This window comes from Anguilla rostrata, chromosome 3 (genome assembly GCF_018555375.3).
Source record: "Anguilla rostrata isolate EN2019 chromosome 3, ASM1855537v3, whole genome shotgun sequence".
Taxonomy (NCBI): Eukaryota; Metazoa; Chordata; class Actinopteri; order Anguilliformes; family Anguillidae; genus Anguilla; species Anguilla rostrata.
The window spans coordinates 633,071-658,594 of NC_057935.1; the positions used below are offsets into that span (position 1 = coordinate 633,071).

The following is a 25,524-nucleotide window of genomic DNA, read 5'->3' on the forward strand; positions in this document are numbered from 1 at the left end:
CAATGTTTTCTAAATTATTTCAAGTTACTTCGCACTGTGTTTCTTCATCTTACCATCAGATCTTTTTCATCTTACCATCTGTGGTGTCAAAATTTCACTATACATGAAGCAATGCAACTGTTTGACTATTCTGTAAACATGGCTTTGCTGCATATGCAAATAATGAAGAAAAAACTGAATATAAGTGACAGAGAAATTGAGGATAGTATTTCCCCTTCTGTTGTTCCTTTGGTGGGTTATGAAGGAGAAAATGACAAGCGGATTTGTGGAATTATATTTGACGGCATTTGAGTCCCTGCCTCAGGCTGAGAGAGCAGGAGTCCAGTATAGCGCACAGATCTTTTCCCTGGGGAGGGGGGGGGGGGCACTTAACATACAGATCTCTTGTCTGGGGGGGAGGCAGTTTAGCTCATTCTCCTGTGTAAAGCACCCAAACCCCTCTGAACCCACAAACCCCTCAGTCCGCTGACATTATGCTGTAGGTTTATGTGCGAACTGCAGCTATGTGCTGTGGGGGCCATGATTTGCCTATGCCTACATGCATGTGCTTATGTAAGCCATTCTGCATGCGGGCACCTGCTGAATCCCTGCGTGTAAAGGCGAGCGGATCAGACAGTGATGCTGTAGAGACCGTCACACTACCCGTACTGCGGCTTTTCCAAGCCAAACTGATATCTGACTCCCAGAGAAGCTCCGGCTCGCTCTAATAAAAGAAACTCTTTCAAACAAACATGAATTAAGGCTGTTCTTATTCTCTTTGGCATCCTTGTGTGCTTTTCATAACTTTCTCCACTGCTATACAAGAAAAGACAAAAATGAATTTTTTTGGTTATAACTTTATTTTTAAAAAACGAACACTGTCGTTCCCACGTAAGCCCCGTGGTTACAGTGCACGTCCCACGAGTCCCATGAGACACAGCGACATCCCAAAACTCATTCCAGGAAAAGTAAACATATATATTTCCAACATTAAATCAATATATAATACAGCCACAATAGATAAATACACAGACAAATAAAATACACATTTTTAATACAAATACCAGTATGCTTGTCCTTCCTGAGCAAGCACTTAGTGCAGCGAGAGTTGAGTAGTGTAGATGTGTTCTACTGATTTTATTTTTACTGTCTATGACAGTAATACAGACTGTGCTCAGCCCAGCCCAGCTGATAGGAGATCAGGGTGTGGGAGGGGGGGGGGGGGCACAGGGACATGGGAGAGCAGCTCCTCACTCGCTGACTCAGGCCTTCCTGTGGGAGCAGACCCATCCTGTACACACCCGCTGGAAAGAGTGTGTGTGTGAGTGTGTGTGTGTGTGTGTGAGTGTGTGTGTGTGTGTGCAGTGGCTCTGTCCCTCTGTCTGCTGTGGTAGACTGAAGTCTCCAGACACGCAGGCTGATGAAGCGGCAGGTCTCTCCCTCTGTCCGTCTGTGCCTCTGTCCGTCTGTCCCTCTGTCCGTCTGTGCCTCTGGCCGTCTGTGCCTCTGTCCGTCTGTGCGTCTACACCTCGGTGCCCTCTCGCGGGTACAGCAGAGCGGTGGAGCTCAGGCTGGGGTAGAAGTGGCTGCTGTACTGGCCCAGCACCGAGCCGCTGTAGCCCAGAGACGAGTGGGGCGGGGAGGAGGACAGGGCCGGGGGCGGGGGGAGGGGAGGGGGGCCCCACTCCGACACTGTGGAGGAGGGGGAGTACGCCCCAAAGCCCTGCGGAGCGCGCTGAGGCCCCTCCCCCGGCAGGCCCAGGGGCAGCGAGCGGCTGAGGGGGTCTCCGCTGATGCCGGGGGGGCCCACCGCCACACTCGACATCTCCGACAGGAAGCTGCTCAGGCAGGGGGAGGGGCCTGCTGCGGTGGGGGAGGGGCCTCTCTCAGGCGTGCTGGAGACGTCGAGCGCAGCGGCGGTGTTTTTGGGGCTCCCTGCACCGTTCCCGTCCCCCGAATCAGAGCCGAGCCCCGAAGACCCCCCCTCGCCGGCCAGCGCGTCGGACTTCCTCTTCCTCTTGCGGCGGAAGTTTCCGTTGTCAAACATCTTTTCGCAGTTGGGATCGAGCGTCCAGTAGTTTCCTTTGCCTTTAAGGACAGGCGGAGAGAAACACTGGACTGTCACCATGGAGCTCACTCACTTCAGCAAAACCACAATTCAGATTCATTCATAAAAACCTTCCCACAACCCCTTCAGTGTTCTAACTGGCTGACACTCCAATATCATTTTTCATTTTTGAAAAAAAAAAAAGGCTGCTCATTTTTTTTTAGGAAAACACACAGTATATTTCCTTTCACTTGATCATGCATTACCTGGCAGAGGAATAATCTGATCTAATCTACACTTCTGCCCTAAACCCACACGCTCAGACAGGTGCCTCAGGTGACTGGCAGTAAGAAGGCACTGCGGCGGACTCTGACTCTGTGACAGGTGAGCGAGAGGAAGAGGAGCAGCTCTCACCTGGGTCATCTTCGTCGCGGGGCACCTTCTTGAAGCAGTCGTTGAGCGAGAGGTTGTGGCGAATGGAGTTCTGCCAGCCGGCCTTGCTCTTGTTGTAGAAGGGGAAGTTGTCGGCGACGTACTGGTAGATCTGGCTGAGCGTGAGGCGCCGCTCAGGCGCGCCGTGGATCGCCATGGCGATGAGGGCGGAGTACGAGTACGGCGGTCGCACCAGCTTCATCAGGTCCTCCTGGGAGGGGAGGGAGAACCAGCCCAGGTCCCCCGCCGCGCCGCCCGCCCCGCCGCCCCCCAGGTACGGCCGCTGCACCCCGTAGTGCTGCGGCACGAACGGAGGCCCGGCCGCACCGGGTCCTCCTCCCAGGTAGGGGGAGCTGTTGATGCCCGAGCCGTTGAACCAGAGGTAGGGATTGGGAGAGGGGGCGGCGTAGTCTCCCAGGTCGTAGGAGGAGGGCGTGGCTCTCTGGGGGCTGGGCAGCGAGGGAGGGGGGTAGAAGCTGTCCGTGTACAGGCTCAGTTCGGGGGGCTCCTGCGCCAGGTTGGGGAACTGAGGACTGCAGCGCGGCGGCGACTGTCCCTGCGGCTCGAACGACGCCATGTTCACCCCCTCCGTCTCCTCTCCTGCTGTGTCACAAGTGTCCTCCGGTCTGTCCAAGCACCGTCCGTCCAGCCTTCTCCGGTAAAGGGCCTCTTGCTCTCTTCAGTACCTCTCAGGTCCTCCCCAAGGGAAAATAACCTTTGTCCTTGCGCTGTGTCACCTGCAAGTAAGAAAGCCACTACCTGCCACCTGTCTCACCTGGACTATATATGCAGCCTTAGCCACGCCCCCACCTGTCCAGATTGGTTGTCTTTGAGTGTGACTGTGCCTTTCCTGTATATCAGCTTCTTCCTGAAGATCAAAGGATCATTCTGGAGACACAAGGGAATTTTCCACAGGGAGACCCAAAACCGTCCTCCCTTACAGGTGCCCCGACAACCCAAACCATCCTGCGGATGTTTCCTCAGTTATGAGCATTCAAAACAACACCCAGATACCCAGCTACATAACGTGATTGATCAACTTATTCCATATTTCCATTTCTCTGTTTCTTCCCTGCTTGGGGCCTACGGAGATCATTTTGAGTTTTCTGTGGGTTTATGTGCAAGCAGCCAACTGCAACTTGGGTGAATATGACAGGAACGACAGAAATATGATCATGGACTTCGACATCACAAATACTAATTTGAAATTTGTTTTCATCCATTTCTCAACAAAACTTTTCAGTAAAAATGTAACTCTTGCCTGAAGGAAAGGTGCGTCACATTTTAGTTGTAAAGTTAAGTTAATTTTAGCTGCAATCCCTGTAATTAATGGCTTGTATTTTTATTTATTTATTTATTTTTTATCAGTAGGCAACCAGTGTCAGATTTAAGGTTTTATTTTAAAATAGGAAAATTATGTCTAGGCAGGTGTTGAAAGATAACAATTTTTAACCGTTTAAAAATTCCCTCATTTGTTTAGCTGCCCGTTACAAATGACCTATTTTGTGAAATTAAGATTATTCATAGATTTGTGACTATTGATATTTAAAGCGGTTTACATCGTATTATACGGATAGATGATGCGGTCTAATTGAATCAGACTGTCTCGGAGTCCATTATAATAACTGCCCATCGACAGCCCCTCCCTATTAGACACCCACATAAGACAGACTTGTATTCTTATTCGATCTGTTTGGGGTTTCCCCCCTAAATTTACACAACATTACCACCGCCTGGAGCCCCGCTCGCCACGTGCCGACGCACCCGTAAGCACGCACCAAGGAGCAGGCCTGCCTCTCTCTCTCTCTCTCTCTCTCTGTCTCTTTTAAATCCTCTCCACATTACCTGGCTTAGTTGTGATATGATTACATTTGATTTTCAGCAACATTATAGTCTATTTCTCTTTCAGCCAAACGACAGGTTCAGATAATATTTTATTAAATAAATGTGCTTACACATTCATTATTTGGTTTCATGTTCTGGCTTTGATTTTTCGTAACATAACATAACATAACATAACATAACATAACATAACATAACATAACATAACATAACATAATGACGAGAACAGCCCTTACAGTCCAACAATGTTCGCTATTTTCCTGACTAAATTACTGCTCTTATTACCAACAGACGAGATAATATCTAACACGGTATGAAGCCTAGTCTCCTTACAGTTGCCAATTCGCTGCATTATCTAACTAGAGAACAGACGACGCGAAAAGCAGTTAAGTCCCACTCTCTCTGTCGCGCACACACACACACACACAATGCCCAAGAGCTCAAATACGATATAAATCCCCCTGTCATGAACTTCTAAAACATTGAACAGATAAACTGTTATCTGATGAGAACATCAGTAAATCATAGCTGACGCGTCATTTAGGCTGACATATGTTTTTTTAGAACGTTGTCGACTCGTTTCGCTGATGTCAGCTAACACAAACCGGGAAAGTTACTGTTAGAAGCACAATGAATGTCTCGTTTATTTTTTTATTTAATGCAATAGTCTATCACATACACTCAGTTCTGTTTTGGCTGAAAAAATTAAATAAAATAACATTTCCCCTCAGGTGTCATGGCGCCTATTTGTGGACAGAAATGTACTGACAAGTATTCATCCTTTGTGACTTGTGTGTTTGGTTGTTGTGAATACAAAAAATGACAATATTACCGCGTCCTCGCGCCTAATCTCTTACGTGGACAAGAGCAGGTAAAGGTGTGTGTGAGTTTGTGTGTTACACCGGGAGTTCAACGAGCGTTGCTGGAAATTCTGGAGCGACAGCCTACGGAGTTAACAAAACTAGACTCACTTTGACAGTATAAACTGGTAGAAGTCAGTCGCGTGCTCTTTGGTAGGCTAGACTAACCGTTAGACCCAAGTGACCTGACTACCTTTAAAAAAATTAAATTAGCTTTAAATTCCCACAAACAATATAAACAAACTGGTACGTTATCATCTTCATTAGCGTCTTGGTTCCAGGCTTATTATTTTCAGGATTCGTTAACTGCTTTCTCCTTCATGTTTGCCGTTAGCTACACTAGATAAATTAGCCGCTGGTAATGTTAGACTAGCAATGCGAATACAGTCAAGTAAAGGCAGTTTCAGTTGACGAGGAAACGTTGTAACCCGGTTAGCTAGATAGTCTAAATAGTGAGTCATATTTCAGTAATTTAGCCTATATAAACATAGGAATTTTGACCGTTGTCGGAGAGAAGTTTGTTCACGGTGTTTGTAGCTAAGGCTAGCTATGCTGCTATCTACAACAGAAGCATGCGCGCGTAGTCCGAGCCTAGTGCCTGAGGCCACGATTTATATCACCTTAAAGTTCACATTGAAGTTAAAACAAACTTAAAGTGAACCGTTTTCAGTTTATTACTTTGTTGCGCACTTCTCGTTCATAGGGGTGTGCAGTTTCTGGCCGGCGAATAAGTAGCCTATACAATCCAAGTGCTTTGTTTTACACGTCAGACTAATCAAAGCTTACCACCGTGTATCTTTAACACTAAATAACCGGTTACTAACCGTTGCACGGCGTTTTACGGTAAGATAATCGTTCAGATGTGACCCAGGGTTGGACTGGCATAGTGGCCTACATTTAAATGTGAGATTTTTCGGTGGATTGTGCCTTTACTTGCTCACTGTGCTAATGAAACGGCGATAACGAGGTGATGAGCTGTCTCCGCTGTAACAGTCAATCCCTCCGGCAAGGTGTTGCTCACCTGCCCGAGAAAGGAATGTCCCTCACAGGTGTGGCCGGAGGTCACCTGCGTATTGACCTCATCAGCATTTGCATTGTGGTCCATACAATTCAGAGCTCAATTCGTAAGATTTATTGAGTTTGATTTTGGAGTTTTTTGATGAATGATTTTCTTTGACCTTGCAAAATTGCTTAAAAAAACTGTTTTAGTCGCTATCTGATCTCTGCTTTTGAAAACATCGTGAACTGTTAAAATTCAGTTAATACAAAACTGAACGGAATGTCAATGCACTTCCTGTACATTCAGAATTGTGTAATTGTAAGTGTAATTGACTTAATGTCACACAGGTGTGAATGCTAGTGCTGTGCAGTGTAGTGCTAGTACTGTTGCAGGGTGGCATGTTGGGTAAGGACCTGGGCTTGTAACCTAAAGGTTCACACCTGTGAGACATTAAGTTTGATTCCCAGGTAGGACACTGCCGTTGTACCCTTGAGCAAGGTACTTAACCTGCATTGCTTCAGTATATACCCAGCTGTGTAAATGGATGTGTGCAATTCTTGTGTAAATCGTTCTGGCATCTGCCTGTAATGTAATGACTGCTGGTTACACTGTGCTGTGCAGTGCAGTGACTGGGCTGGCTGTGCTGTGACTGTGCAGTGACTGGGCCGGCTGTGCAGTGACTGGGCCGGCTGTGATGTGACTGTGCAGTGACTGGGCTGGCTGTGCTGTGCAGTGACTGGGCTGGCTGTGCTGTGACTGTGCAGTGACTGGGCAGGCTGTGATGTGACTGTGCAGTGACTGGGCTGGCTGTGCTGTGACTGTGCAGTGACTGGGCCGGCAGTGCTGTGACTGGGCTGGCTGTGCAGTGACTGTGCAGTGACTGGGCCGGCAGTGCTGTGCAGTGACTGTGCACTTGGGTGTTTCAGATGCAGGGAGTGGAGAGCATTGCTGAGGTCGGTGAACGGCCTGCAGACCCTGTTAATCTCGACTGTGTCCTCAAACAGCTCGACTCCATGTTGGACTGCATGAAAGTTCTGGAAGGTACAGTCTTTCCTTTTTATCACTTAATGGCCCCAGTTAGCGGTTATCCTTTTTATCACTTAATAGCCAAGCAAACGTACTGCGTCCAGCTAACGGTTATCCTTTTTGACTAAAAAAAAACAAAGTTTACTAGTGGTCATTAGTACACACATCCCCAGTGGTCATTAGTACACACATCCCCAGTGGTCATTAGTACACACGTCCCCAGTGGTCATTAGTACACACATCCCCAGTGGTCATTAGTACACACGTCCCCAGTGGTCATTAGTACACACGTCCCCAGTGGTCATTAGTACACACGTCCCCAGTGGTCATTAGTACCACGTCCCCAGTGGTCATTAGTACACACATCCCCAGTGGTCATTAGTACACACGTCCCCAGTGGTCATTAGTGCAGATGTACCCAGTGGTCATTAGTACACACGTCCCCAGTGGTCATTAGTACACACATCCCCAGTGGTCATTAGTGCACACGTCCCCAGTGGTCATTAGTACACACGTCCCCAGTGGTCATTAGTACACACGTCCCCAGTGGTCATTAGTGCACACGTCCCCAGTGGTCATTAGTACACACGTCCCCAGTGGTCATTAGTACACACATCCCCAGTGGTCATTAGTTACACGTCCCCAGTGGTCATTAGTACACACATCCCCTGCTGTACCATCAGTACGCACGCCCCAGTGGGCATTAGTAAAACTTTTTCCCAGTAGTCATACTACAAACATACATGGTCATTAGTACGCACGTCCCCAGTGGTCATTAGTACACACGTCCCCAGTGGTCATTAGTACACACATCCCCAGTGGTCATTAGTACACACGTCCCCAGTGGTCATTAGTACACACGTCCCCAGTGGTCATTAGTACACACGTCCCCAGTGGTCATTAGTACACACGTCCCCAGTGGTCATTAGTACACACGTCCCCAGTGGTCAGGCTAATGAACGAGTTTATTTTTCTGTGACGGTTCTCGATGCCAGTGGAGACTCAGCTCCTCCAGTGCAACCTGACCACCTGCTTCACCCACCCAGACAAGATGGCAGCCCTGGCAGAGGGGAGGTGGTGAGTTTAAAAAAACTTTATTTTTCACTCAGTAAAGTCATACACTGCACATGAAATAGAAGCTCACAACACAAACGAGGCAAAGCAAAGAATCCAGACACCTCAAACCAGACAGGATCAGATACTTTCATCCTAGATAACGTTTTGCTAAAGGTGCACATCAGCGTTCCTTGGAATGGTTGAGGTCATTTGTTAATTGATATGTGAGTCCATGGGGGGGCAGTATATAAATACAGAAACTGGGCGGCCTTGTAGTATAATGGGTGAGGAGCTGGTCTTGTAACCTAAAGGTCACAGGTTCAATTTCCAGGTAGGAATGTGTGTGAGGGCGGGGTCAGGCGTTGGCGGGGTGTGTGAGCAGACACTCCTTCTGGGGCGCAGATCCCTGCTCCTTTCCGTCAATCAGCATGAGTGGCGCCCTCCTGTGGTGCTGGATGAGATCACTCAGCCCCAAGTAGCTCTGCAGGACAGTAGGAGACGGATCAGCAGCTACACTGGGCGCTAACACTGAGCAGATCAGCAGCTACACTGAGTGCTAACACTGAACAGGTTAGCAGGTAGCACTGAGCACTAACACTGAATAGATCAGCAGCTAGCACTGAGCGCTAACACTGAGCAGATCAGCAGCTAACAAAGAACGCTAACAATGAGCACTAACACTGAGCAGATCAGCAGCTACACTGAGTGCTAACACTGAACAGATCAGCAGCTAGCACTGAGCACTAACACTGAGCTGATCAGCAGCTACACCGAGCAGCTCAGTTATGACCCGCAGGTAGAGCACTTGTACATGTTATTACTAATTATGCTGTAGTGCAGACGTAGAGTTCCTGGGGAGGATTAATGGTTGTCATGGTGAGAACATGGTTCCCAGTGATGGTCATGGCTGTAGCTGAACGCTGTGTGTGGGTGTGACATGGATTTGGTTGTGGTTGTCATGGTGAGGACATGGCTGTGGTGGTCATGGTGACAGTAGGGAGCTGTGGTACCTTGTTGCCTCTGGTGCCCAGTGCGTAGGTGCGCTGGTGGCTATGGTAACGGATCTGGATGTTGTAGACTTTGCCCTGGTACAGCACCATGAGTGTGTAGGGCTGTGAGCTGGAGCACTGCGAGCTGTCCCTGATCAGGAAGGTCCCGTCCTGAAACACACACACATTAACAGCATGGTGTGTGTGTGTGTGTGTGTGTGTGAGAGCATGTGTGTGTGTGTGTGTGTGTGTGTGTGTGTGTGTGTGTGGGTGTGGAGCATGTGTGTGGTGTGTGTGTGGTGTGTGAGAGCAGGTGTGTTGTGTGTGTGTGTGTGCGTGCGTGTGTGAGAGCGTGTGTGTGTGTGTGAGAGCATGTGTGTGTGTGTGTGTGTGTGTGTGTGTGTGTGAGAGCATGTGTGTGTGTGTGAGAGCAGGTGTGTGTGTGTGTGTGAGAGCAGGTGGTGTGTGTGTGAGAGCAGGTGTGTCTGTGTGTGTGAGAGCAGGTGTGTGTTCAGCCGTGTTCAGCAGTTGTCTACGATCATGAAAATGCACTTTTGTACGTCGCTTTGGATAAAAGCGTCTGCCAAATTAATGTAATGTAATGTGTGTGTGTGTGTGTGTGAGAGAGCATGTGTGTGTGTGTAAAACGTGTGTGATTCATCATATTGACAGGCTGTGTGTGTGTAAAATGTGTGTGTGATGTGTCGTATTGACAGGCCGTGTGTGAAGAAGCCGTTCTGTGAGTTGATTGGTGGAGAAGCCTCACCTGTCCCACCTGTCTGAGATAATGCTCCGCCTGCTCGCGAGTCACCTGACCCATGTACCACCTGGGGTCTGGGTCCTGGCAGCGAGACAGACGGACAGACAGACAGACAGAATTACAGTCCTGCGTCCACTTTCACCAGTTTAATCAGAGCTCAGAAAGCAAGTATTATTCATGTTTCTAATCTCATCTGTGTCATTATTGTAATGGATCCATGTTATTCCTTGTTTGTTATGGACTGCTGAATGTCACCCTGTGGAACACATTCACTATTAAAGTATTTAGAGATGGAAGCTTGTTATGACACTTGGAGCCCACAAAAGGGGATGAGAAATGTCTTCTTTGGAACTCTAGTGCCCTCTTGTGGCAAAAAACAAAACAAAACAAAAGCAAGGCCTAGATGGCTTTGATTAGTTGTGTGAGTGTGTGTGTGTGTATATGTATTGTGTATATGAGGGTGTGTGTACCTGCTCGCTCTCAAACTGCTGTATTGTTGGTGGTGCTGGGGGTTGAGGCGCTGCTGTGGAACATCTGTCTGACCTGGAACTGGAGCTGAACTGAGCAGGAACATCTGTGTGGAGAGAGAGTCACAGTCTTGAGTCTGAATCAGTGCAGGAGTGGAGTCACATTTTAATCCCAGCAGCCATTAAAGTGTGGTGGACCAAAATATATTAATTGTTCAATAAATGAATCCAGCAAAATAACAAAATGTATTACATAAAAAATTAACTTGTGGGTAGAATACCACTTCCTTAAAATATAACTGGCAGTTACATCTGGCAGTTATTTCTTTATTCACTGCTTTCAGCTGTTTGTTTTAAATGACCAGGTTTGGTCCTCTACTACAGTACACAACCTACTGAGTGTGTTCTTGATGTGCTTACCTCTTTGCTGTTTGCCTTTTGCAACACCAGGGGGCAGGCTGGAGGGACAGAATAAAGACGTGTTGTGCAGGGGTTAGTGTAGTCTTTGTGAATCTGCACCCAGCTCTGTAGTGCATACAAAAGCGCACCTGCTGTGGGGTCCTCCCAGTCCTGCATGCTTTGGCCGACAGGGCGGGTTCCTGGAGTTTAGTAGAACGCCCCCTCCTGGATGTTACGGGTATGGGTAGAATGCAAGTGGTGAGATCACTGCACTGCTCCTCAGAGAGCAGTAACTGCTCTGGTCCTCACTGCACAGAATATCCTTCTGTTTCACCATCATTCACACACACATCCCTGGAGCTATCTTTTCTCAATGAATTACTTTTTTCAGACATGGTTCTGGTGATGGATGTGCAAGCACAGTAAAGGGACATATGCACAAAATCAGTAACTAAACCACACATTAATTCTTTCCCCATATTTAGCATTTTGTCCCTGGACACTGTGACACAGGCTAAGCACAGATTGGCCGTGCAGTGAACAGTAGAGGGAGAGAGGGATGACCATTAATACGATAGGGCACAAATTTATAACGCCTTGGGGACGAGCTAACCAACATTAGCCTGTGTGGAAATGCAACATGTATGAAATATGCTGCAGGACAGCAGAACTGCATGGTGCTCTGCAGGACGTAGTGAGTGTGAAAGGCTTCCTCTGCATCCAGCACAGGTGGGCAGGTGAGAGTCGTACCTGGGGAAGAGATCTTCAGACAGGAGGGTTTCGTACTGCGGTCCACCCGGGGAGGAGTAAGGCTGTGGGGGTCTTGAGGAGAGGGAGAAATAAGCAGTGTTCACACTTAACACAAACCAGACCCTCGTCTGTCAGTAACACGCACGCTTAGCAGCGTGTAGAATGAGCATCATGTCAGTAACACGCACCCTTAGCAGCGTGTAGAATGAGCATCATGTCAGTAACACGCACCCTTAGCAGCGTGTAGAATGAGCATCATGTCAGTGACACGCACCCTTAGCAGCGTGTAGAATGAGCATCATGTCAGTAACACGCACGCTTAGCAGCGTGTAGAATGAGCATCATGTCAGTAACACGCACCCTTAGCAGCGTGTAGAATGAGCATCATGTCAGTAACACGCACCCTTAGCAGCGTGTAGAATGAGCATCATGTCAGTAACACGCACGCTTAGCAGCGTGTAGAATGAGCATCATGTCAGTAACACGTACGTTTAGCAGAAGTGCTGAGGGACCTCTGTTGGAGCTGCTCATCTCCACAAGAGGAGGGCTGCACCTGCATAGAGAGAAGGATGGAGTGATAACCGGCCAGGGAAGAGAGAGAGAGAAAGGAGGGGCAGGCTAAGTTAGCAGAGAAGAGTGTTGTGGAAAAGCGGGATTGAAGGGTGGTGCTAATAGAAAATTGAAATGAAAACGGTGGAGTGAAAAGAAGAGAGGATGAGGGCGCAGAGAGAGAGAATAAGGAGGAGAGAGGGCTCACGCTGTGGCTGCTGCAGGGAAGAGAGGATGAGGGCAGAGAGAAAGAATAAGGAGGAGAGAGGGCTCACGCTGTGGCTGCTGCAGGGACGGAGGTGTTTGGGTCCGTCTCGGGGCCGGCGGCCCTGGGGCAGGGTAAAGCCTTCTGAACCCACTGATGAGTCACCATGACTAAGGATAGCATCTACACACACGCACACGCACGTACACACACACACGCACACGTACACACGCACACCAACACACACGTACACACACACACGTACACCAACACACGCACACCAACACACACGCACACGTACACACACGCACACACACGTACACACACACACGTACACCAACGCACACACGTACGCACACGTACACACACGCACACACACGCACACCAACACACGCACACGTACACACACGCACACCAACACACACACACACGTACACGTACGCACACACACACGCACACACGTACACACACGCACACGTACACACACACACACGTACACACACGCACACCAACACACGTACACGTACACACGCACACACACGTGCACACACGTACACACGCACACACGTACACGTACACACACGTACGCACACGTACACGCACACACGCACACCAACACACACGCACACGTACACACACGCACACCAACACCCACACACGCACACGTACACACACGCACACCAACACACACACACACACACACGCACACCAACACACACGCACGCACACATACGCACGCGCACATGTACACACACATGCACACACACACGCACACATGCACAAATACAAGAACATAAGGGCATTCCATCACAGAGAATATGAATCTCACCCAATGTAAACCCTATCAGACGGTACCTGTGTAAGCCCTATCAGACAGTACCTGTGTAAGCCCTATCAGACAGTACCTGTGTAAGCCCTATCAGACAGTACCTGTGTAAGCCCTATCAGACAGTGCCTGTGTAAACCCTATCAGACGGTACCTGTGTAAGCCCTATCAGACAGTACCTGTGTAAGCCCTATCAGACAGGTACTGTGTAAGCCCTATCAGACGGTACCTGTAAGCCCTATCAGACGGTACCTGTGTAAGCCCTATCAGACAGTACCTGTGTAAGCCCTATCAGACGGTACCTGTGTAAGCCCTATCAGACAGTACCTGTGTAAGCCCTATCAGACAGTACCTGTGTAAGCCCTATCAGACGGTACCTGTGTAAGCCCTATCAGACGGTACCTGTGTAAGCCCTATCAGACGGTACCTGTGTAAGCCCTATCAGACGGTACCTGTGTAAGCCCTATCAGACGGTACCTGTGTAAGCCCTATCAGACAGTACCTGTGTAAGCCCTATCAGACGGTACCTGTGTAAGCCCTATCAGACAGTACCTGTGTAAGCCCTATCAGACGGTACCTGTGTAAGCCCTATCAGACAGTACCTGTGTAAGCCCTATCAGACAGTACCTGTGTAAGCCCTATCAGACAGTACCTGTGTAAGCCCTATCAGACGGTACCTGTGTAGCCCTATCAGACGGTACCTGTGTAAGCCCTATCAGACGGTACCTGTGTAAGCCCTATCAGACGGTACCTGTGTAAGCCCTATCAGACAGTACCTGTGTAAGCCCTATCAGACAGTACCTGTGTAAGCCCTATCAGACAGTACCTGTGTAAGCCCTATCAGACGGTACCTGTGTAAGCCCTATCAGACGGTACCTGTGTAAGCCCTATCAGACAGTACCTGTGTAAACCCTATCAGACGGTACCTGTGTAAGCCCTATCAGACGGTACCTGTGTAAGCCCTATCAGACGGTACCTGTGTAAGCCCTATCAGACGGTACCTGTGTAAGCCCTATCAGACGGTACCTGTGTAAGCCCTATCAGACGGTACCTGTGTAAGCCCTATCAGACAGTACCTGTGTAAGCCCTATCAGACGGTACCTGTGTAAGCCCTATCAGACGGTACCTGTGTAAGCCCTATCAGACGGTACCTGTGTAAGCCCTATCAGACGGTACCTGTGTAAGCCCTATCAGACGGTACCTGTGTAAGCCCTATCAGACGGTACCTATGTAGTCGCCATCGTCCAGAGGCTTGGCGGGAAAGCACCAGCGGGGCGGGTTGGAGGCCTCGGGGGGCGGGGCTTCGTAGGTGTTTTCGTCGTCCTCTTGTTCTCTAGGCTTGTCCTCTGTAGGGAACACGTAGTCCTCGTCACTGTCTCTGTCCTCGCGTTTGAGCGGACTTTTGTAGTTGCTCTCGTTCTGATTCTGAGCAGAGGAGGAGAGAGGAGAAGGAAGAAGGAGGGAGGAAGAGAGAGGAAGAGAGAGAAGAGACGCGACCACCATCTAGAGGCTCATTAACCAGCCGTTTGATCATGGAGGTAGAGGTATTAAACAACTGCTTTTAGCTATCCATGACTTAGGTGTCCCACAATAGGTATAAGAGCTATACCCACACATTTCAGCCTATCCACACATTTCAGAGCTATCCCGCACATTAGCATACCACACATTCAGAGCTACACCACACATTAAAGCTACACCACACATTCAGGCTATACCACACATTCAGACTATCCTCACCCACACATTTAGAGCTATACCACACATTTAGCTATACCACACATTCAGAGCTATCCCGCACATTCAGCCATACCACACATTCAGAGCTATACCACACATTCAGCTATACCACACATTCAGAGCTATCCCACTCATTCAGACCTATCCCACACATTTAGAGCTATACCACACATTCAGCTATACCACACATTCAGAGCTGTACCACACATTCAGCTATACCACACATTCAGAGCTATACCACACATTCAGCTATACCACACATTCAGAGCTGTACCACACATTCAGCTATACCACACATTCAGAGCTATCTCACTCATTCAGACCTATCCCACACATTCAGACCTATACCACACATTTTGAGCAGTACCAGAGCCCATCTAAAATTGTGTTTCCACAATTTGTAACTGTAGCAAGTTGACGGGTGTGAAAACGCAGCTGTGTAGCTGCACCGGGGAGAGCTCCTGATACAGGCTCAGCCGTGTAGCTCCACCGGGGAGAGCTCCTGATACAGGCTCAGCCGCGCAGCTCCACCGGGGAGAGCTCCTGATACGGGCTCAGCCGTGCAGCTCCACCGGGGAGAGCTCCTGATACGGGCTCAGCCGTGCAGCTCCACCGGGGAGAGCTCCTGATACGGGCTCAGCCGTGCAGCTCCACCGGGGAGAGCTCCTGATACGGGCTCAGCCGTGCAGCTCCACCGGGGAGAGCTCCTGATACGGGCTCAGCCGTGCAGCTCCACCGGGGAGAGCTCCTGATACGGGCTCAGCCGTGCAGCTCCACCGGGGAGAGCTCCTGATACAGGCTCAGGGGTCCTGCTGCCGACAAGAGGAGGAAGGGAACAGGCAGGAGGAGAAGCTGACCCACACTCACCCTCCTCGGGTCAGCCAGGCGACAGGCGCTCCAGCTCAGCACCCCAGGCCTGCCCGGCACGCCGTCTGAGCTCATCCTGCTCCAGACGGGCTCTTCACAGCGAGAGGCGACGGGTAACCGCTCGAGCAGAGCTCAGCCGCTCACGCGTGATAAAGACGCTTCCGGGACGGGCCGATCCGCGCGGGGGAATGGGGCTCTTTCTCCGCTGCGGAGCGTCTCAGAGAAGCCCAGTGCAGCTCCACCTGCAGCCAGTCTGAAGCAGGAGGCAGCGGTTATGAAAGCCAGCCTCAGTCTACTGTGAGTTCAGACAGAGAGGGGAAACCAACTCACTTAAGCGCATCTCACAACTCCAGCAGAACTAATGCCACATCACAGTCAGCAACTTCTGAGAAATAGAAAGTCTTCTCACTTCCCCTGTTACTTCCTGTCAAAGATATAATTTACAAAATGGGAGGTGATCCTTCTGCAGTGTAATAAACATTGAAAGGCACAAAAAATGCGCAGAATTTGCATTGACCCAGATAATGAATGCGTGTTTGAACATGTACCACTGAAGTGTGATGGTGTAAGTGTGAATCTTGTGAAAGAGAGGGTGGCATTCAGCCCTTAAATGGTCAGAACTGTGTCAGAACTGCTTCTTGGGAAGTGTCGCACTTAACCTTCATTTCAGTGTGCTGCAGGACAGAGCCAAAAACGAAATAAATTACATCACTGTCCAAATACTTACAGGCTGCACAGTACACACATACATATATAACACAAACTTTATTGCAGTGTTAGTCACAATATTCATAAGATGCCATGTTCACCAAAGATATTTTACAGTAATCTATCACTTCACAAAATTCACAAAGAATATCAGAATAGGATGGCATGCATATGTTCTCAAAGGCAAATACTATGGCTTTTTGGTTCAGAAGACCTGTAAGAAAGCAATCAATAGGCCTTGTTTTGTTACTGTTGTTACCTCTAGGACTTCTACCAGTAATAACAATAATAATAATATAAAACTTAATTTGTTTTAGTACACGTCCCCATTTCAAACGCAACATGCAATGCACTGTAATAAACGGTAGGCGTCACTGCATTGACGGACGGACCCTTTAAAACCGCGTTTTCACGCTCTGTTTGCTGCGTCGGCTTAGCTCAGAGGTTACTTCTGTCAAACTATCAGTTTAACTCTACCCTCTCTGGGGGTTCGAACCTCGTGCGCTGTCCGGCGTTTTGCTCTTTGTTTTTATACGCGAAATGGAATATTGTAGCGTTGCTGAGATTTTTACTTTTTACACTATTTTCACTGGTGGCGTTGTTGTTCTATTTGTAAGTGTAAAGCGAAATATTATAGGTGCTGATTTGTGGAGAGAGTACCTCTTCCTTAAAATATAACGCGCAATGCAGTCTAACAAACTGCAGGAGTCGCTACACCGAACTTCCCTTTAAAAGCTAATTTCACGCAGTGGTTTGTGCGCCGGTTTAGCTCAGTGGTTACTTCCGTGATAAAACTGTTGTTTGCTCAACCACCTTCTCCGGAGGGTTCGAACCACGGGCGCTGTCCGGCGTTTTGCTCTTTGTTTTTATACGCGAAATGGAATATTGTAGCGTTGCTGAGATTTTTACTTTTTACAGTATTTTCACTGGTGGCGTTGTTATTCTATTTGTAAGTGTAAAGCGAAATATTATAGGTGCTGATAGGTGGAGAGAGTACCTCTTCCTTAAAATATAACGCGCAATGCAGTCTAACAAACTGCAGGAGTCGCTACACCGAACTTCCTTTTAAAAGCTAATTTCACGCAGTGGTTTGTGCGCCGGTTTAGCTCAGTGGTTACTTCCGTGACAAAACATTCGTTTGGCCACCACCTTCTCCGGAGGGTTCGAACCACGGGCGCTGTCCGGCGTTTTGCTCTTTGTTTTTATACGCGAAATGGAATATTGTAGCGTTGCTGAGATTTTTACTTTTTACAGTATTTTCACTGGTGGCGTTGTTATTCTATTTGTAAGTGTAAAGCGAAATATTATAGGTGCTGATAGGTGGAGAGAGTACCTCTTCCTTAAAATATAACGCGCAATGCAGTCTAACAAACTGCAGGAGTCGCTACACCGAACTTCCTTTTAAAAGCTAATTTCACGCAGTGGTTTGTGCGCCGGTTTAGCTCAGTGGTTACTTCCGTGACAAAACATTCGTTTGGCCACCACCTTCTCCGGAGGGTTGAACCACGGGCGCTGTCCGGCGTTTTGCTCTTCGTTTTTATACGCGAAATGGAATATTGTAGTTTTGCTTGGATTTTAACTTTTTACAATGTTTACAATGGTGTCGAGACAGGCGAACTCCCCAGTATTGATCGCGTTTTGATTAATGATTACGTATCATAAATTGATTAGTAATGTTATAATAAATATCATCACGTGAAAAAATAGATTTTGAAAATATTTTCATATAGTTTTGCCAAACGCATTTTGTAATAAACAGGTAGCAATATGTAATAAAAATGTACCGTTTGCTGGAAAATGAGCCCAGATATTGCTGCCATATTCTCATTTAACTCTGTAGAATAGGATCTTTAAAAATGAATTCCAGCTGTTCTATGTGAGTGTGTGAGTGCGTGTGTGTACAGGGGTAAACAGTATGCACTCTGCATTGAGCTGGGGTTGCAGTGAGCAGTGGTATACACACTGCAGTGTGTTTGGGTTACAGTTAGTAGTGGTATACACGCTGCAGTGTGTTTGGGTTGCAGTGTGCAGTGGTGTACACACTGCAGTGTGTTTGGGTTGCAGTGAGCAGTGGTGTACACACTGCAGTGTGTTTGGGTTGCAGTGAGCAGTGGTATACACACTGCAGTGTGTTTGGGTTGCAGTGTGCGGTGGTGTACACACTGCAGTGTGTTTGGGTTGCAGTGTGTGGTGGTGTACACACTGCAGTGTGTTTGGGTTGCAGTGTGCGGTGGTGTACACACTGCAGTGTGTTTGGGTTGCAGTGTGTGGTGGTGTACACACTGCAGTGTGTTTGGGTTGCAGTGTACAGCGTGCATACTGTACATACAGTGTGTATACTGTATACCACTGCTCACTGTAACCCCAACACACGCTGCTTGTTGTCACTCAAGCTCTGAAGTGTGTTTTAAGGGGCGTCTCAGTGCCCCAGATGACAGTAGCAGTGAGAAAGCAGTGGGCCCTCTGGGAATGAAGTGTGGAAACAGAGCGGGGGGGGGGGGAATGAAGGGGGATAGCGCCCCCTGTGGGTGAGGAAGCCGTGCTGATCCCCGCTGTGCACTGCCTGCAGTAGCAGGTCTATGCCCACAGGGGGGCGCCATAGAGCAGGATCGCAGGCCTGCTGCTGGGCCAGGCAATTAGCACCGATGCGTAAGGACCTGGGGGTGCTCATCACTCACCCCGTCCAGCGACACGCCCCCAGGGGGGGCTGTAAATGAGCTGCCCCCCCTGCGGGCGGGAACCCCAATCCTGCTGAGACAGGCGTGGCCTCAAAGCCCACCTGTCTGGGGACAGGACACAGAACACTGAACACAGGACACTGAACACTGAACACTGAATACAGGACATAGAACACTGAACACTGAACACAGGACATAGAACACTGAACACAGGACAGGACCCTGAACACAGGACATAGAACACTGAACACAGGACACAGGACACTGAACACAGGACAGGACACTGAACACAGGACAGGACACTGAACACAGAACACAGGACACTGAACACAGAACACTGAACACAGAACACTGAACACAGAACACAGGACACTGAACACAGAACACTGAACACTGAACACAGAACACAGAACACAGAACACTGAACACAGAACACTGAACACTGAACACAGAACACAGAACACAGAACACTGAACACAGAACACTGAACACAGAACACAGGACACTGAACACAGGACACAGGACACTGAACACAGGACACTGAACACAGAACAGGCAAATTGAAGTCCTTCTTTATCACAAGCGTCTTTCTGCCACAATGTAACAATTATTTCGTAAGACACAACATCCTATTTCACAATTTCACAGCACCATCAAACAGACTCTCTAAAGCAGTGAGGCCTGCAAAAAAAGCTATATCACACAGTGTGGGGCTTGCTTCTGGATAGAAAAATGGTGGGGTGATGTATTAGATGTGGATGCGGGCTGGATGTGCTCAGTGGGGTGATGTATTAGATGTGTGAGGGCACTGCTGTGGATGTGTGCTGGATGTGCTCGGTGGGGTGATGTATTAGATGTGCGTTCCTCGTCTTCCTCGCGTGGGAAGCAGGGACTGGAAACGTAAAGGAAACAGACTTTCAGCCGCTCTAAGAGAAACAGGCTCACCTCCAGAGCCCCCGCCTGAAAGAGACGACCTGGAGGCTTTCATGCCTATTACAGTGAGCGGAGCGGCATCCATATGAAAGAGCGCGGGGGGGGGGCACGTGCCCGGGAGGCCCCCTCAGGCCGGGGGCGGGGCAGCGTACTGCGGTGTGAGCGAGCGGCCGATCGAACCCCTGCTTTCACCAGCGCCCAGCTGGGAAGCCTGGGAAACAGGAGGACCCCAAATCCGCCGTACTGTTCCCCCCTGTGCAGCACTGCTGGAGGACACACATTTCCCCATATTGCTAATTTATTGGTATGAAAAAAGATGCACATAAATACAATGTATTGCAGTATGTTTTGTTTCCGTGAGGGAATCCAGGCTGTTGAATCTGTCATAAATGCCTTCCTTCCACTGATGTCGATCACCTGTGTGACCTTAGCCCCCTACTGCAGCCCTGAGGTCACCATAGGCCCTTACAGCGGACCCTGGGGCAGGTAGTGCTGCTGGCTTTCCTTTATATCTGATAGATCACAGATTCATGTTCCTGATTGGACAGAGATGTAACTCACCTGCTGTGCTGTCCCAGGTCTAAACCAGCTCTTGTTAGAGGGGAAGAATGAAAACCAGCCTCACTACTGCTCTCCATGGTCAACTTTCACTGTCCCAGCCTCTACCCACTCTACATCTGGGCTTCAAATGAGCATTTCATATAAATTATTTTCACTGCTTTCCTTGGCTGAATGAATTGAATGTTGCATAGCTCCATTTAGGCAAACTTGTTTTATTCGTGTTGTGGATGCGAGCGGGAAAAGGCTAACAGTGAGACAGGAAATAATGTTCTCCATGATATGATCAACAGACCCGACGGGGGGACGGGCCCAAAACGGAGGCCCAAAGCGGGGCCTAAGGGAGCTTCCGTCGCACGGGGGGGGTGGGGGGGTGGCTGACAGATTTATGACTGGCTGAGTGGGGGCTCTGCGTATGCGTGGGAGGGGCCAGTTCAGTGGGGAAGCTGTCACCACAAAGATAGATTCTAATGGGAAATCTCCCTCTGTTCCCTGATTGGCTGAGGCCCTTTTGTGATGACGGCTTTCATTCAGGGGCTTTGTATGCTCTGCTAGTTCTGACAGAGAGAAAACATGGAAACAGGAAATGATTTCACACGCACACACACAGACACACAGACAGACACACACACGCACACACACAGACACACAGACAGACACACACACGCACACACACAGACACAGACACACACGCACACACACACAGACTTACAGAGAGAAAGAAAGGGGGTGAGAGAGGAAGTTAGTTACTTATTCAGTTATTAGCATCCTTGATAAACATGCTCTAGAAATTAAGTACCATCATTATGAGGAAATATTGTAATTTTAACTCATGAAAATTATATTCAATGGAAGCAACTAAAGTAACACATTCTTTCAAATTACACACACATTTCTAAAAAATAATGCTTAGTACTGAGTGCAGTGTCCCCTGGCTAAGAGACCGTTGCCTGTAATGTGTGATCCTCCACGGAGAACCTTTCACAGGCATTTAGCAGATGCTTTTATCTAGAGTGACTTTTGCAGCGACACAACTTTTACGTAGCATTTACATTGTATCCAGTTATACAGCAGGAGGTACACTGAAGCAATGCAGGTTAAGCACTACAACGGCGGTGTCCTACCAGCGACACCAGTCCAGATTCTGGAATGTTCTGGTCGCTCTCGGTCCGCCCCTTCCTCCCGCACCGTTCTGAGGAGCCTGGCTAGTGTGACAGCCATGTTTTAGTCCTCAGGTTATGGCTCTATACCGCTCCGTAACTGTGGTACCTGGGTTCTTCTTTGCCTTTGTCATCGTTTTCCTCACTGGTTGGGGAGACAGCATGGACTTGCGTCCTCTTTCTGACAAGTTTTATACTCTTCCATGCCTTTGAAACCTTTTGCTCATTGGCCTAAGAGTGTTTACTGGTACGCTTAATCATTTTCATATGCATGAAAAATCCCAAATCAAAGTACACACAAGGTTATGCAGTGCAGTCTGTAAGCATTTGGAAGGTTATACAGTGCAGTCTGTAAGCATTTGGAAGGTTATGCAGTGCAGTCTGTAAGCATTTGGAAGGTTATACAGTGCAGTCTGTGAGCATTTGGACACTGACACAATTTTTGCTGTGCTCCAGCACCTTGGATATCCATGAAAAATTTTAGTAATAAAATCAGAAATTCATGTGCTGATTTGTATTTCAAGTCTATATTTACTTGTAAATACAGCCAATATGCAACGAGTGCTTTGATTTATTGTCATGCAGTTGAGTTGACTTGTCTAAGTGCGACTGTCCACGCTAGCGCAGTGGTTTAGGGGATTAACATGTCAAACACCAAAAAAACATGAGCTACGTACGTTTCCTTTCACGCTCGAACCTTTGTGTCTTTTGAATACTTAAACATTCTATCAACACCAACCGTACTTCAAAGCGCGTCTAAATCAACGCTGCTACACGCCCAAGGGCGAGGTGCAAGATGTCACGCGTTAATCCCTCCATGTATCCATTTATTTATAGCAGTTTGCGCCTTGTCTTCTCGGCCAGTCACTGCATAAAGTTGTGCGACAGTCTGTAAAATTACAGTTAAACGCCCGGTGCTGAATCGCCGTGAGCCTTCTCTCCCCGTGACTATTATATTAATATTAATATTTATTTTGCGAAGAGGTTCCTCTTAATTTGCGGTGACCCCAGTATACTCTTGTTCTTATTATAAAGCATCCTAATTCATAACGTTTATAGTTCATATTTCATAACGTGAAATATAATAAAATGAGTTCAACGATAATAAAATGAATAGTCTAGTATTTATGGGTGATCCTAGAATGAAAAACGACAGCATTGCTTAATTAGATTTATTCAAATTAATGACATACACATAAATAGATAATCTGACGTCTGTACACAGATGACAGACAGGTAAAAGTGCAGAGACAGGATTCGACATCATCAAAATCAGCTGAAATACTTTCGTTACAATGCAACGACTTTGACAAGTTCAGTATTAAAATAGTTGCTATTCAGTGGCATGACATAAAATCTAACCTAGTATAAAACAATTCAACCACTATCACAGCCATTGGAGTGAACTTAAACGAGTTAAACTTTAAATCATTTATGTCCGCGCGCTTTCCTTCTGTGTTTCCCCTGCCCGCCGTCTCTCCGCGCGCACACGTGCTTGACGGTGACCTGGGAGCAGTTCTCGCACTTGACCGTGCAGCACCAGTGGAACTTGCAGTTGCAGCTGCTCACGGTCTCCGTTCGCCTCTCCTCTACGCGCAGGCCGCAGTCATGGCAGAGCCTGCGGCAGCTGCGCTTCTCCCACTGGGACAGCCCGTCCCCGGTCTGCAGGCACTGCCGCCCTTCCGTGCCCAGCAGTCCCAGGCTCACGTTCCTCCTGCAGTAATCCGGGGAGTCCTCCAGATAGATCAGTTCTGACTCATCGATGGTGCCGAACGCATCCGCGATCGCCCCTCGGCTGTCGGCGCTGTTCCCGGCGCGCATCCGCCTCTTATCCATCTCCAGCTTCTGCGCCTGGTCATGCTTCACCTTCAGGTAATTTCCGATTTCCCGGAAATCGGAGAGCTGCAGCCAGCACGTCTGGATCGTGCAACTCTCGGACATGCCGTGGCACCTGCAAATTCGCTTCATAGTCGCTTTCACAGCCTGTAAAGAAAGAATACAGTTAAAATAATGACAGCCACTCTGCTTAATTATTTCTTGCAGTCTTTTAGGCATGTGTGTCAAAGGAAAGTAAAATAAAAGTCAGTCACCTTTCTACCGGCCTCGTTGTTGTGCAAGTTGACAGCAGCTCGTGAGTCCTGCCCAGTCTCCAGCGCATCCACGTAGCTCTTAGAAATTTTCTCCCCGAATTCCACGTTGTCGCTGCATCCACCCCACAACCACCCACGACCGCCTGCAACAGAGACACGAGAAACGGGTCAGGATGTGTCCACTCAACACACGTCAGGAACTGAACTATCATTTCACAAGCCCATCTCCAATGCGCCAACAAGTATACTTGAGGGATAGATATTGTCAACTGTGGATGTTATCACCAGTTTGACCAAGACCACCATAAAACCTGTAAATACCTGTCCTAGATTCACCCTTACCAATTTTTCCGTTTTTTGATTGGTCACAGCCACAGCTGTCCAAGGCACCGAGGCTGCAGTTTCTGGTCAGAGAGTACATCACCCCAGCGGCGCTGATCGCGTGGACGAAGGATGTTTCTCTTGTGGCTGCAAAAGGAAAGGCACAGTTGAACATGAAGATTTCAAACTATTTAAACAAACTGAATCTGACGACGCCGACGTTTGAAAGTTCGTATGTAGAAGTATAGGCAATCTTACCGCGTCGTAGTCCTTTATGAGTGGACAATGGCAGGGCGGTCTCTGGGCAGTTCCACCTGTCCCACGCGAACTGGTGCTTGCACTCGTCGATGCCGTTTTGTGCTCCCGCGTGCACGCTACTGGCATAAGTAAGATATGCCTGGAGGAAAAGGGAAAACGGTTTGGTTTAGATTAAAAAATTAAAAAAAAAATAAATAAAAAAAAAATCGCGAAATGTTGTGCAGTTTCGAGTTAAAACTTAAATGAGCATCTTAGCCAAACGATTCAATAGATATTGTGTAGATAGTAAATAGTAAATAATTAAATCATATTCAGACCACATAATAAACATCGGTAGGGATAATATAAGGTTAAAATGTACGTTTTACCTTTGGTCCGGTCATGAGAAAATTGTTCAATGACCTGAAAGGAAGAGAGAGAAAGAAGAGCACAGTACGTTTTAATAAAGTACAATTATGTTTTTGCAATTATATATTTTTTCTATTTTTTTTATTTATTTTTCTTATTGCAAATTGCTGCTTGTGCATATTTTCTTTTGTAAATTTACCTGATAGTTAACTGCCAAGGGACCACAGATGGAATTTAGCAATCAAACTAATTCTGGGGCAGTTACTAACTGTGCATTGTCCCTTTCAAATAAATAAATAAATAAATTCAATAATTTAAGCCAGTTCCTAACCCACCGCATAGATAAGCAAACACGTATTATTCTTACCATGTGTGTCCGAGAAGAACGGCATGATAACTGCAAAATGCAAAGAGCCAAAGAAACGAACAGAAACGCATTGTAGATCTTCCTCCGTATTCTACGAACCCACAATTTGGGAACTGACGTGAAGCTCAAACTTTCGCCAAATTTATATGATCGTTATTTGGAGTGACTGAGTATCTTGCCTTTTGTTTCGAGGATTCGTGGGAGATCATTGGATAACATCAGCGAGAAAAGTCAAGGAAACGCCTACGGTGAACTTCAAAGGGTAGCAGTACGCAGTTTGTGTTCTATCAACAGGAGACACAAACCGAT

The 25,524-nt window shown here is 47.9% G+C and overlaps 3 protein-coding genes and 1 long non-coding RNA gene across 16 annotated transcripts; 1 reads left to right on the forward strand and 3 right to left on the reverse strand.

The window, feature by feature from the left end:
• Positions 1-830: 830 nt before the first annotated feature.
• LOC135249743 (forkhead box protein I3-B-like) lies at positions 831-6,285 on the reverse strand. Of its 2 annotated transcripts, none has more exons than XM_064325259.1 (3): positions 6,182-6,285; positions 2,441-3,195; positions 831-2,067 (listed from the first exon to the last, which is right to left on the reverse strand). In XM_064325259.1, exons 2-3 carry the CDS (start codon positions 3,033-3,035, stop codon positions 1,502-1,504), a joined length of 1,161 nt encoding a protein of 386 aa, XP_064181329.1. In that variant the 5' UTR covers positions 3,036-3,195; positions 6,182-6,285; the 3' UTR covers positions 831-1,501. The 2 variants fall into 2 exon arrangements, with proteins under 2 accessions (XP_064181329.1, XP_064181330.1); XM_064325260.1 differs by having other exon boundaries at positions 2,441-3,326; positions 6,182-6,256.
• On the forward strand, positions 4,664-10,287 carry LOC135249745 (uncharacterized). Of its 12 annotated transcripts, none has more exons than XR_010328760.1 (4): positions 4,664-4,685; positions 7,087-7,201; positions 8,182-8,263; positions 9,948-10,287. It is a non-coding gene; the product is annotated as an uncharacterized LOC135249745 (long non-coding RNA). The 12 variants fall into 12 exon arrangements; XR_010328761.1 differs by lacking the exon at positions 4,664-4,685 and adding an exon at positions 5,041-5,061; XR_010328752.1 differs by lacking the exon at positions 4,664-4,685 and adding an exon at positions 5,046-5,177.
• Positions 8,265-16,183, reverse strand: lcp2b (lymphocyte cytosolic protein 2b). The gene is made up of 11 exons (XM_064325262.1): positions 15,795-16,183; positions 14,414-14,612; positions 12,432-12,544; positions 12,097-12,160; positions 11,608-11,679; positions 11,007-11,082; positions 10,879-10,916; positions 10,462-10,565; positions 9,998-10,072; positions 9,253-9,402; positions 8,265-8,723 (listed from the first exon to the last, which is right to left on the reverse strand). The coding sequence occupies exons 1-11, from the start codon at positions 15,867-15,869 to the stop codon at positions 8,598-8,600; spliced, it is 1,092 nt and encodes a 363-aa protein (XP_064181332.1). The 5' UTR covers positions 15,870-16,183; the 3' UTR covers positions 8,265-8,597.
• A 6,812-nt stretch (positions 16,184-22,995) lies between these two features.
• LOC135249747 (protein Wnt-8c-like) lies at positions 22,996-25,510 on the reverse strand. The gene is made up of 6 exons (XM_064325266.1): positions 25,216-25,510; positions 24,869-24,902; positions 24,501-24,639; positions 24,264-24,389; positions 23,922-24,064; positions 22,996-23,814 (listed from the first exon to the last, which is right to left on the reverse strand). Exons 1-6 carry the CDS (start codon positions 25,284-25,286, stop codon positions 23,260-23,262), a joined length of 1,068 nt encoding a protein of 355 aa, XP_064181336.1. The 5' UTR covers positions 25,287-25,510; the 3' UTR covers positions 22,996-23,259.
• Positions 25,511-25,524: the final 14 nt, after the last annotated feature.

What these genes read in the sequence shown, in the direction of transcription:
- LOC135249743 (XM_064325259.1), bottom strand. Translation starts at nt 3,035, where the DNA reads ATGGCGTCGTTCGAGCCGCAGGGACAGTCGCCGCCGCGCTGCAGTCCT. An exon ending in CCGCGACGAAGATGACCCAG is followed by an intron (nt 2,068 to 2,440) that starts GTGAGAGCTGCT and finishes CTGTCCTTAAAG; the next exon opens with GCAAAGGAAACTACTGGACG.
- lcp2b (XM_064325262.1), bottom strand. Translation starts at nt 15,869, where the DNA reads ATGAGCTCAGACGGCGTGCCGGGCAGGCCTGGGGTGCTGAGCTGGAGC. An exon ending in GGACGATGGCGACTACATAG is followed by an intron (nt 12,545 to 14,413) that starts GTACCGTCTGAT and finishes GCGTGTGTGTAG; the next exon opens with ATGCTATCCTTAGTCATGGT. An exon ending in CCTCAGCACTTCTGCTAAAC is followed by an intron (nt 11,680 to 12,096) that starts GTACGTGTTACT and finishes CCTCTCCTCAAG; the next exon opens with ACCCCCACAGCCTTACTCCT.
- LOC135249747 (XM_064325266.1), bottom strand. Translation starts at nt 25,286, where the DNA reads ATGCGTTTCTGTTCGTTTCTTTGGCTCTTTGCATTTTGCAGTTATCAT. An exon ending in GTTCTTCTCGGACACACATG is followed by an intron (nt 24,903 to 25,215) that starts GTAAGAATAATA and finishes TCTTCCTTTCAG; the next exon opens with GTCATTGAACAATTTTCTCA. An exon ending in TTCTCATGACCGGACCAAAG is followed by an intron (nt 24,640 to 24,868) that starts GTAAAACGTACA and finishes CTTTTCCTCCAG; the next exon opens with GCATATCTTACTTATGCCAG.